The following is a 12,163-nucleotide window of genomic DNA, read 5'->3' as shown; positions in this document are numbered from 1 at the left end:
TTCATACACCGATCTGATCTTCAAGTCGAACACACCTCTTTACTCTCGCCTGTCACGTGACCGTGTAATCGCAGCCTCTGCGATTGAAAAATCGAAATTTTTCATATCGCGATATTATCGCAAATGCAATTAATCGGTCAGCCCTACTAGCAAGTATAAAATATGTTTCCCAGCAGGGCAAGAAATGCAATAAATTAAATGCAACAGATTTAATGTTGGACAGTGGTTTTTATACATATTGCAAAGTTCAAACATTGGTGGACTACATGCATATTTATTGTCATCAGCCTTGCATGAGCCTTGAATTGTTTTGCACTAATTAGTTGGTCCACAATGTAGCGACACTAAAGTCACAGAAACACAGAAGTCGGTCATATGGCATGCTGTCAAATGGATTGTACTTTGAAATAGGCTTGCCGCGATAGACGGTGCTGACGGTGATACCGTTGTTAAGCTGCATCACCGACTCCTACCGTCGTTTTGATTTTTTTATAGTAATAAAAATAATTTAGTTCAGTAAAAGAACAGACACTACAATTAAAAACTGAACGCGGCTGCTTAATGCAGCGTGCCGAACGACAGTCGCATCACAGATCAGCACGCCGCTTTTGCAAGCTATTTAAAAGCGAAGAAAAGCGAGGAAAAGAGGAAACGCCCTGCCCCCACGGTGATACTGGTATTATTGGTGTTGTCACACGTCGATTAACCGGTGGGAAAATTTCCTCACCGTCACAACCCTACTTTGAAAGGACATATGCATATGCTAGGGCTGCACGATAAATCGAAATGGAATCGAAATCGCTATTCGACAGAAGCTGCGATTGTCATGCGTATCTTTCAGTGAAGCACGGTTCTGTGATCAGCAGTAAATCTCCATCCGAAGGCCAGAGGGCGCTCTCGCGCTGAAACTCCAAATACGCCTGGCAGAAGAAACCCAGGAAATGCCTATAGCGGTAGCTGGATAAACAGAAGATTTAACTGCTTTTATTGATTAAATGTGACTAATATACACACGATTATGACAATATATGGTTTATCTGAGTTATTATTATTATAATTTTCATTAAAATAAAGTATATTTATAATGCAATGCCTTTATCACGGCTTAGAATACTATGAAATATGTTGCGTGCCTTATTCTGTGTAAGAAGCCACATCATCTCACAGAAGGATTTATTTCAAACACTCGACTGACGTTATGAAGTGAGTTTGGAGTAAAAATATGTTATAATGTGGTATTTTCACATGCTTTCAGATGGAGCAGCATTTACTACACAAAGCCGTAGTTCACTGAGAAGCTACGCAAACAGCTGTCATTATCGCAATTATTTTGCGTAACTTGTCAGTGAACTACGGATCTGTGTAGTAAATGCTGCTCCACCTGAAAGCACATGATGATGATTTACTGCTGATTACAGAACCGGCTTTACTAACAAAATGCGCATGACAATCGCATTTGATTAATTGTGCAGCCCTAGCATATGCTAAGTGTTAACTTCAAAACTGAAGTAAACATTAGGTTATTTACCAAAAGTCTACTCCCAGTACAAGTGGCTTTGTCCTGTCTGATGGAAATAAGGCTTACTCTGTGTAATAAGAAGTATTTGTAAATAACCATCTATGTAAATCACAATTGCTTATCTTCCTTTCACTATTTTGAATATGATCCTGTACTAGTGTTACGGTTAATTCCAGAATTTATCGGAATAACAGAAGATCAGTGTCAAGTAGCGGAAACCGCAGGAAATGCCACTTAACTACACTGTGCCTCTCTTTCCACTTGTATCTTGTGAATGATTGTGCCGTAGGAGACAGGTAGGAGGTGAGAGACATTGTTAAAGACAGAGAATGACAGATCAGAACACAGCTCTCTTCTTCTGCAGTCTTCACAGAAATGAAAAGGAGGCTAAGGTCACAGCCAGGCCTGGGCCTTTTATCTCAGAGTGAACATTGGCCTCATCTGTGAGTTGTCACATCCTTTGAACTACACCAACGTTAAGCTTCCAACAGCTCAATTGGAATAGTTTGCAAGAGCCCTATTAGAAACACAACGAGGCTGTGAAAGCGGAGTAGTGAGTTGATGAGTTTATTTGTCCGGTGTGAGGATGTTTCATGTCCCCAAAAACCTCTGTAGTCCCATTTAGCCACTTGTTAGCAACCGCCTTTTTCAAGACAAGTAAAAGCTTTTAAAAAATCCCAAAGGGGCATTACTGATGCATTTCACGGCATAGAATAAAATGTGAAAATATCTTGAGCTTTGAACCCATTCAAAAACCCACTGACTTCGTGATGATGGAACCGCAAGTGCTAAAATGCGAACTCGTTTCCAGGTTTTGGCCTACAAAAATACATCACCTCTGCAACACTCTAATACTCTTAAAAAAGGGGGCAATGTCATAGAAAAAAAACATTTGTGGTTCCCCAAAGAACCTTTCATTGAACATATCAACATTTTTACATTTTTAATAATCTAAAGAACCTTTCCACTGAAAAGAACCTTCTGTGCAATGGAAAGATTCCATGTTAAAGGGGTAGTTCACCCAAAAATGAAAATTTGCTATAAATTTACTCAGCCTCAGGCCATTTAAGATGCGTATATGTTAGGTCATTGTGTGATTATGTAAACAAACTAGTGAATTGAACCAGTTCATTGAAATGAGCTGTCCGAAAGAATCCGTAATATAATCTCATTTCCCTGTTTGCTTTAGGCTATAGATTACAGGTAACAATGTTGTAAATAATGTTCAGTTTCTTCAGCTCAGACTGATCTTTTCCTAAGACCTCAATATATCATCAGGAGCCGCTGACTTGAATTTTATGAATCACCAAGGACCACGGTTTCAGCTAAAAATCTTCTTTATTGTTATACTCAAAAAAAAAAAAAATCATCTACATCTTGTATGGCCTGAGGGTGAGTAAATTTACAGCAAATTTTCATTTTTGGGTGAACTATCCCTTTAAAAGTTCTTCATGGAGTCATCATTGCCAATAAAGAACTTTTGTTTTGAAGACTGTTGGAGTCTAAATTCTCACAAAATCCTAGCGTAGCCAATTTTGCCAAAGAGGTTGACCAGGAAGATGTTTCAAATAACAGGAAGTTGTTTTCTATAGAAATGAACTTTCACTTTAATACATCTAACCTATACGCCTCTTAGACCACAGCCTATTGACCTCCATGTTTGGACACCAGTGCACCTTTTGCGGTTTTAGGGTAGTTTGCATACTCCCTCGTTTATGGGAACTCATTTGAGAGCTGAAATATAAACTTCCTCCAAGCTTTCCCCGAATCCCTCCCATCTCAGCCTATTGTTCTCCTTCAGCTTTCCGCGGAGGCTGCTGGATATTTCTGACAGAACTTCTTCTAGCCTGAAGTGCTTGCTGGTTTTCAGCTCATTATGACTCATCCTCTGTGTCTATGAGATTTTTCTCTCTGCACTTTGAGCCACAAACTCAGCCAACATCATTTAAGTCACACCAGCTCTGAGAAGTGCTTCTGGTTACTCAGCATGTGAAGGAAGGAAAGCTAACCGACACTGAGTGCCAGGGTATTGTTTCGAGCCTCTCTCAAGTTGTGTAAGTGATCAGCAGACATTTAGGTTGCAGTGTGAGAACAGATACAGGAACTAAGAGTGTTGTGAATGAGTACTAATCTAAAGGCTTTATAGGAGAGAAAAAAACTGATTTGGGATCATCATTCATATTCCTGGGAATTGTTTTGTTTTTTTGTTATTCTTGGGAGCATTGACATGCTGTAAATTGAGAACGGATGCCAGGTGGTGGGAGACAACCAAATCTTCCCTCAGGGAGCACATAGATCATAAGCTTTGTGGTTTTCTCTACACATGAAGTTCTTGGCAATATGATCCAAGATAATGTGTCATCAATTATGCAGTGTTCGTGAAAAAAAAAAAACAGGCATGACTTCAAAACCGTTCTTGTTGCATTTATGTAACATGTGATATGTGAGTTGTGTAACAGAGACTTCCTTTCCCCTTAGATTTGATTGAACTGCTTTGTTTGTCTATTCAGCTTCAGTTTTAAAGTAGATTGATCAGTGGTGTTTAAAGTTACAGATTTACAGCATTTATGTAAGTCCATGAGTTCATAGACCCACATTAATATTAAAATATTTTATTTATAAAATGCTTTTTAAGGTATTTAAAGAAGATCTCGTAGCTATCACTGTCAAGTCATTTTGCAAATTCATCTGAATCAAACCTCATCTATGGTAGACAACTATAGATAAAATAATCTAGGTGACAAATCAGCAGATTTTGCAATAACAATGTAGAATACAATACAGAAACTAAATGTTTATGAGGCATGAAAATGGATGTACAGTATGAATGAATGCTAACTTTTCAGCGGCAGCTCAGAAATGACCTGGAAGGACAAGCGTGAGTCCTGTCAATTAGCCAGTGATGTCATCTGATGGTCTTATAGCAAACTCCAGACCAAGTTTGGTTCTTGTCAGTTTTGTCTCTTGTCTAACCAACATGTACTTGATGGAGGTGTGTCATATCGTTAATTGTTCTGTGATCAATGCTGTAGTTCAATTTTAGGACATGCGACCCCCTACATTCATCTAATTTCATTCATTCTCTTATTGATCTATTACTTTATGGTTCGAACATTGTTAATATATTACATAATATGCTGTGTATAGTGTGCAAAACCTTACACCATGGTTACACCGCATTGTGCAGTGTTGGAAAAACTTGAGGCTGTCTACACTGGATGCGACAAAGTGACTAGTTTAAATACATTTGTCCACAGAAATAGCTCCGGCACTAAGAGTCAAAAAACCTGCTCATGTCGTATTTATTCGTGTCTGGTTTATTATTGGGTTTTATTGTGTTTTGTTGTGGTGTTCTTGATTTATTCCATCCATTTAGTTTTTTGTTGTTTTTGCTTGAACTCAATCGCGTCTAATTTACCAGAATCATAGCCAACGAGTATATGTAGGCTAAAAGGTCACCTGATTAGCTGGGAGACTGGTGAAATACTAAAGATTCGCTAGCGATAAACAGCAGTTTATTGTTTTGTACTTTGTGCTTGATAGTTTATTGATTGTACATTGAATTGTAAAATGAATTTATAGTGGTCATAAATGCAACAGGTAACCTAGAAAAGGTAAAGCATTAAGGTCTATCCAGCCAAAATGAACTATATCTAGTGAACTGTACTGTATATACAATGGATTATTTGATGTACATTAATTGCACAAACTAGTCTATTATACACCAATAACCAATAATGTTGACGACAGTGCTGTTGACGTGTCTTGCATACTTATCTATGTGTCCAACCCTCCACCTCATACTCTTATATTTCTACCTGTGCATGAATAAAGTAGTTCACTTCCCCATTGTTCACGCAGCAGGTAGACATGGCGAGTCAAGTTGCAGTTCGTTTTGTGGACAACAATGTAAGTTTGCTTTATTTCCTTTATGATGAAGCCTTGTTCATCATTTTTGGTTGAAAGGTTATCTGGCAAAAATGTGTAAATTATCTATCAATTTGTTAATTAATTAATTATATTTGTTTATTTATGATATTCTTATATATTTTTATGAATGTTTTACATTTTTATTGGGAAAAGGTTTTACAGTTCTCATCTGGCTAATTTACAGATTGCAGCTCAGTATTTGGATGAGTTTAGAGAAGTGAAATAAAGAAAAGCAGATTCGTGCACAAGGTCTTTTTTCACTCGGACTTGAGGACGCATTTCCCTTTTCTCTCTATCCTTCAGTGTGCAAACCTGAGTGAGTAAAGAAAAAGTGTTGTGTGCCAGCCCAGCACTGGTCTTTTTTAGTCAGTTTGTCAGCAGCACAAACTTGCGTGTGTGGATGTGGTGAACTGCGAGTGTGTGTTCCACAGCATTTTGAGGTAATGTAGAGCAAAACGGCGTCCATGGGCTTTTGAGGTTTTCCTCTTTGAACGGATGCTCTCGCTGCTTTACGATCAACAGCCACTGATTTCTGTGGCCCCGACACGCTGGTGACATGCACCTTACACTTCCTTGACATTGCTGATGTTTGTCTGTTTTGTTGATAAGGCCGGGTTACTAGTGAAGATTTATTAAATCATGAAATTAACTACATAGAGAGGCAATGTTTAACACTGCAGATCTTAATTTGTGCTATTTACGTCTGTTTTGAATGGTCATTGAGGTACTTTCACTTTTGAAGTTCGTCTTTCTTTTGAGCTGTTTATGAGGAAGGAACAAGGAAAAAATATCTTGACAAGCTGAACGGACCAGTTATGTCTGTCTTCCTCGTGTCAAAGGAGTTCTTAGTTCTCTCTCTCTATCCTGCAGGTCAACATGGCCCAGTGGAATCAGTTACAGCAGTTGGAGACGCGGTATCTGGAGCAGCTGTATCACCTGTACAGTGACAGCTTCCCTATGGAGCTGCGGCAGTTCTTGGCCCCCTGGATCGAGAGCCAGGACTGGTGAGTTGCCAACAACAGGATATGACATAAGAGATAAAGACCTCAGCACTCGGGAGGTCTGTGTCTTATCTGAACAGCAAGATATAATATTTGTTGGATTTCGTTTCAATTCAATTCACTCTTTCAGATCTTTTCTTTTTCAATTTCGATGTACGTGTTTATATTAGGGCTGGGCAAATTAACGTGTTATTATCGCATTAACGCATTAATTGATTAATGCAGACAATTATTTTATCGCGCATTAACACAGTTTTTTATTTTTATGAAAGTCTGTTGCTCACTGGCTCTGAATAAACATACAGACAAACCATGGGTCACAGGAGGGTGGGATGTTGATCAGTACTGGCTTGGGATGGGTGTCATCACACGTCTCAACCAATGAGAGAATTTGGGGTGGGCCTAAGACTACAGCAGCGCTCACATGAATGCTCCCGATCAAATTATTTAGGCTAAGCATCAACATTCACAAACCACTGTTCACTGTTATTTTTAAAGGGGTCATATGATGCTGCTAAAAAGAACATTATTTTGTGTATTTGGTGTAATGAAATGTGTTTATGCGGTTTAAAGTTAAAAAAACACATTATTTTCCACATACTGTACATTATTGTTTCTCCTCTATGCCCCGCCTTTTTGAAACGCGTCGATTTTTACAAAGCGCAACAACAATACTACAGCGAGGATAAAAGTTACGCCTTCTTTCTTTGCTTGAACATTTGGGCGGCGTTATGCAAATCTTCCCACATAGTGAGGTAGGTATGTGGGGGCGTGTTCGAACGAGCCGTTTTAGGTAGGTGTGGCTAACTCTTAACTTTTATAAAGAATATCTCTTTGGATTTGAGACTTTAGTCTTTGCAACTTTACAGATCTTCTTTATGCACCAAGAGCTTGTAACACTCTAAAGAGAAAGGAAAAAATGAAATCGCATCATATGACCCCTTTAAAGGGGTCCTATTATGCTTTTTCACTTTTTCAACTTTAGTTAGTTTGAGCATAAAAAAGATCTGCACAGATACAAAGCTCAAAGCCAACTTCAAAAGGAGATATTTTATTTAACAGAAATCACTTTTCAAAAACTACGACAAACGACTCGTTTGGACTACAACGCATATTTTCCGTGATTTGTGATATCACAAATATCGACAAATGGGACGAGACCTGGTTGAGCTGCACTAGAGAAGGCAACGAGGCAGGGCTTTGGGGGTCAAACGCGCTCGGACACAGTTAAGATTGCCTAGTGTGATACACCCTTATTCTCCCGCATCCCGCACACACGAGTCTTTACCCACCCGCACTCGCACTCGCCCATCAAGTGTTGTCCCGCGCCGCACTCTGCTGCGTTGGGTCCCACAGAGTGCAGGTCTCTAAGGTGCCTGTTATAATGTTATGATCGAGGCTCTGGACTCTGAGCGTAACTTGTTTTTCTATAACAAACTATAAAATGTTTAATATAAAAACGTTAATGCCCTGGCAGTGGCAAATAGCTTGTTTTATATTTAATTTGATTACATTAATGTTATAAGTTGAGATTTACAAGAAATATTTTAACTGCTACTATGTAAAAGGAATACTGCTGTAAAAAAAGCACCTTATTTGTTTAAAGTGTTTGCAAACCAAATGTTATTGCACTTTTGTTCATATAGCAGTACTTTTAAATGAAAAAAGTGCACAATACACTACTTGTGAATGCATTATTGAATTTTGTGCATTAGGGTTGGGCGATGTCTACAAATTTGGCATCGGACGATGTCTACAGTGAAACATCGCGATGGACGATGACATCGGCGGGGGCGAGCGGAGTGGGGGGTGCCCGAAGCGTGAATCCTTATAAGGGAAAACAACTAACGATTCCTAACACCTTGTCTACACCGGATGCAAGCGGTGTGACAAAATACTATAGAAGCACTGATCTATAATAGAGATTAATTATATATAGATCAGTCAATAGAACTCATTATAATCAGTGATGCTGTCTACACTGGATGCAGCGCGGCGTGACACGACAAATCTCTGACAGCAAACTGCTGCTGCATTCTATTTATGACGTGCTGACACAAATTTCAAATGATTTTCAACGGTCGCTTTGTTGTGTCCAGTGTAAGGGGCTCTATGGTAACTTTTTTTATTAGGAGCACTTGTGCTCCTAATCAAAAAAATTTAGGAGCACGGTCAAAAATTTAGGAGCACAGACAATTTTAGTTTTTTTTTTTTTTTTTTTTCCTTAAACGACGCAATACTAATGTGCCACATAACATACACAAGTATGGCATGAGAGTATGAGAGCATGAGAAAAAAAAATCAGAAACATAGCTTCAGATAAACATTTAATATTTTCAGTTTCAGAAAAACAGTTAGACAGGCTGTCCTCAAAACGAAAAAAAATACATTTCATATGCACAAATACACAATGTACAGACGTTGAAGTGTAGTGCTCAAATATATTTAAAACAACAGTTCACCAACAAATAAAAATTCTGTCATCATTTACCCACCCTAATGTCATTATATACACATAATATTAAAAATACCTTCAAGTGAGTTCTGAAGATAAAAGAAAGACTTAAGGTATTGGAATGACAAGAGAGTGAGCAAATGATAACAATTTTAAATTTTTTGGGTGAACTGTCCTTTTAAAAGCTTTATTGACATCTACACTGCTGAACACAATTAATGTTCCTGCCACACAGTGAACAGCAATCAGATGCTGCATATTTCAGCTGGCCAGACTTTGTAGTGTGGTTTTCTTGAACGTTTACTTGAAGACAGCCACTTCTCTGCGCATTTGCTTGGATCAAATCTCTCCAGAGAAGGTCCCTCAGTGCTGATTCTAATAAGATCCTCCGTGGTAGATACGTGCAGACTGCTTCGAGTGGAGTTTTTGATGCGGTTCTGAGCTGAGAATTAGGGATGCACCGATACCGATACTGGTATCGGGCCCGATACTGAGCTCCTGTACTCATACTCGTTAAAATGCCCCGATACCAAACAGCATGTGATAAGCGCCATATTCAGACAAAGAAACACCCACAACAGACAGCAGAATGGAGTTAAGGATGTCTACTACAAAGTATATGTATGCAATGAATATAACGTTAAACATTCAGTATTAACGCCTGTATAGCTGATCGAAGTTAGAAATTCAAATATTGTGACAAAATTAATTTTGTAGGGTGCCACAAGTTTGTTAAAATTTCCAAAGGGTGCCGCGACTAAAAAAAGGTTGGGAAACACTGATCTAAACAATGTAATGACATGACAAAATACTAAATTCACAAAACTGTTTTTTCCTGGTAGTCAGGAGGATATGATGCCATGGTGCCACGACTAAAAAAAGGTTGGGAAACACTGGCCTAGGCCACCAGGCTGGATCATTCCTGACATGTCACCAACAAGTGATACACCCTGAAAGGAAAAAAAAAAAAGTATTACATTTATATTATATTCTGTTGTTAGAACAATGCAGTGTATTTGTCTGAGAATATAAACATCACAATGTTTAGAAAAATCAAAAATAACAGGTATTGTTCCTAATCTTGTGCCTTGCTTAAATATTTTGTACAAGTAGTAGGCTCACTATCTCTAATCCTAACAAACCTGAAATGTGACCTTATCCTTTTCTTGCCCTTGAAGACAAGCCAGAAACTTGGAAAGCATGCCACTTTGCTTAAGTCTTCCCTTCATGGCCTCTAATGCTGCAACTGTCTTCCTAAGTTCAGATACAGCTTGGGGAAGAATGAGGTCATTCTTCTGAAGGATGCAACTGAGTGTAGCCAGTTCTTGAAAGACGTCAGCCAGGAAATGACTGAATGTGCAGAAATTCACTTCCTGCATTTCCTTTCTTATCTAATATAGAAAAGTACTTGAAATTTCTTCATTTCAACTTTTGGAAAGTAGCATGTATATTATTATGAAACTAACCTTCTTTGCACGACCCAGTATGTCAGCATTGGCAGCAGATAAGGCCAGGTGTTCCATATGATAGAAGGTGACAGCATACTGACCACTGTCTGCAGCCAAGTCTCCATTCTTTTCGGATTTAAGAAGGGTACTCAGTGCTCGGTGCACGTGAGGAATCCATCTTGTTCCCTTCACACTAGAAGGAGTGCAAACCCCCACACCAAGCTGTTCTCCAAGGGCATTCAACTCCCGTCTTGACTTTGCACTAAAATGATTTGTTTTTTTGTGAAGTTTTCCAAACAAGATGGAGGAGATCATACCAAGTTCAAATATTTGAACGCATCCGAAGCTCAAATCGGATCCGAAAATTCCGCATTCGCAGATGGTCGGCACCACACGCAGCCCCTGTACGACTCTCCATTGGAAATGAATGACTTCCGGTCCAATGGCTGTCGTTTGTCGTGTGCAGTGGAAAGGCGGCTTAAATATTTTTTCATGGTCGCACACAGTAATTTTTTGTCACAAATGCGACTGAAATGGTCGCACTGTAGCGCCCTGAAGCCGCCTTTCCACTGCACACGACATTCGGACACGACTGTCGGAATTCGCCCCCTAGTGGCAGTCGCACGGAAATTTCATTATGATCGTACACGGCAACATGGGAGAGAAGCTTATCCTCGCGGTCTCAGAAAACCCCATTCTGTATGATACTTCTCTAGAATCATACAGAGACTTTAATAGGAAAAATGAGGCTTGGAAGAGAGTTAGCGAGATTGTCGGTTTGTCAGGTGTGTTTTGTTTGCCAAATTTGCTGAATGAATGCAAATCCTTGTCGTGCCTTAATTACCATCTAGCCTAGTATTCCCATGTATTTCCATGCAGTTATTATTCCGCATTTTACAAATTTATTGAGAAAAAAAATTTATGCAATTGTATATTATTTATTTGAAAGAATGAAAAGAGCAGTTTCATGTCTATCCTTGTCTTGTTCAACTGGTGGAGGTTGATGTGGGATTTAAGAAGTAATTAGTAATGCAATACATTTTAGTGAGAGTAATTAATACAGTAATCTAATTACACAGTTTTTTAGAGTAACTTAGACATACTATTCTTTGATATGTCATTTCAGTGTTGGTTAAGTTAGCATGATTTACATATCATAAATAAATAAATAAAGACAACATTAAAAATAATAAAATATAAAATTAAATGAATAATTTATTATTCACCAATAATCATGCATTTTTTTAAAGTTTTAAAACAAAATAAAATGTGATAAACAAAAAGAATTATAATTCTCAACTTGCGCACACTGATTTGATTGGACAACTTTGGAATACATCACATCCGGTCGGCGTGTCGCATACGGTGTAGTCGCTCAAGTTCAAATATTTGAACGCATCCGAAGCTCAAATCGGATCCGAAAATTCCGCATTCGCAGATGGTCGGCACCCCACGCAGCCCCTGTACGACTCTCCATTGGAAATGAATGACTTCCGGTCCAACGGCTGTCGTTTGTCGTGTGCAGTGGAAAGGCGGCTTTAAGAAGACGAAATAGAACTCACTTCTGCACTCGCGCGCTGTTTTCTGTGCTGCACACACACACACAAAACGCACGCACAAAAGCCGCCTCTTATATACGCGAACACTGGACTGAGCTCTCTTTCTCGCATTCTTACACATTCGAATGGACAAATACACTCAGAATTATATCAAAATATCCCATAAATTAGGGATGCACCGAATGTTCGGCAGCCGAAATTATTTGAATAAGCGAAAAGACCGAATAAATTGTACCGAACAATGACGTGAC

General features: G+C 38.8%; 1 protein-coding gene across 3 annotated transcripts in view; it reads left to right on the top strand.

Annotated features, from left to right (window-relative positions):
* LOC107754129 (signal transducer and activator of transcription 3) overlaps positions 1 to 12,163 on the top strand; it is a 43,607-nt gene that overhangs the window by 8,572 nt on the left and 22,872 nt on the right. For all 3 annotated transcript variants that reach the window (XM_016570460.1, XM_016570452.1, XM_016570468.1), the window contains exon 2: positions 6,320 to 6,453. In XM_016570460.1, coding sequence (XP_016425946.1) covers positions 6,326 to 6,453 — 128 coding nt within the window. In that variant the 5' untranslated portion in view covers positions 6,320 to 6,325. The remainder of the gene's footprint in view (positions 1 to 6,319; positions 6,454 to 12,163) is intronic.

This window comes from Sinocyclocheilus rhinocerous, unplaced genomic scaffold (genome assembly GCF_001515625.1).
Source record: "Sinocyclocheilus rhinocerous isolate Xijiao unplaced genomic scaffold, SAMN03320098_v1.1 scaffold1063, whole genome shotgun sequence".
Taxonomy (NCBI): domain Eukaryota; kingdom Metazoa; phylum Chordata; class Actinopteri; order Cypriniformes; family Cyprinidae; genus Sinocyclocheilus; species Sinocyclocheilus rhinocerous.
This window is presented reverse-complemented; position numbering and strand designations above follow the sequence as displayed.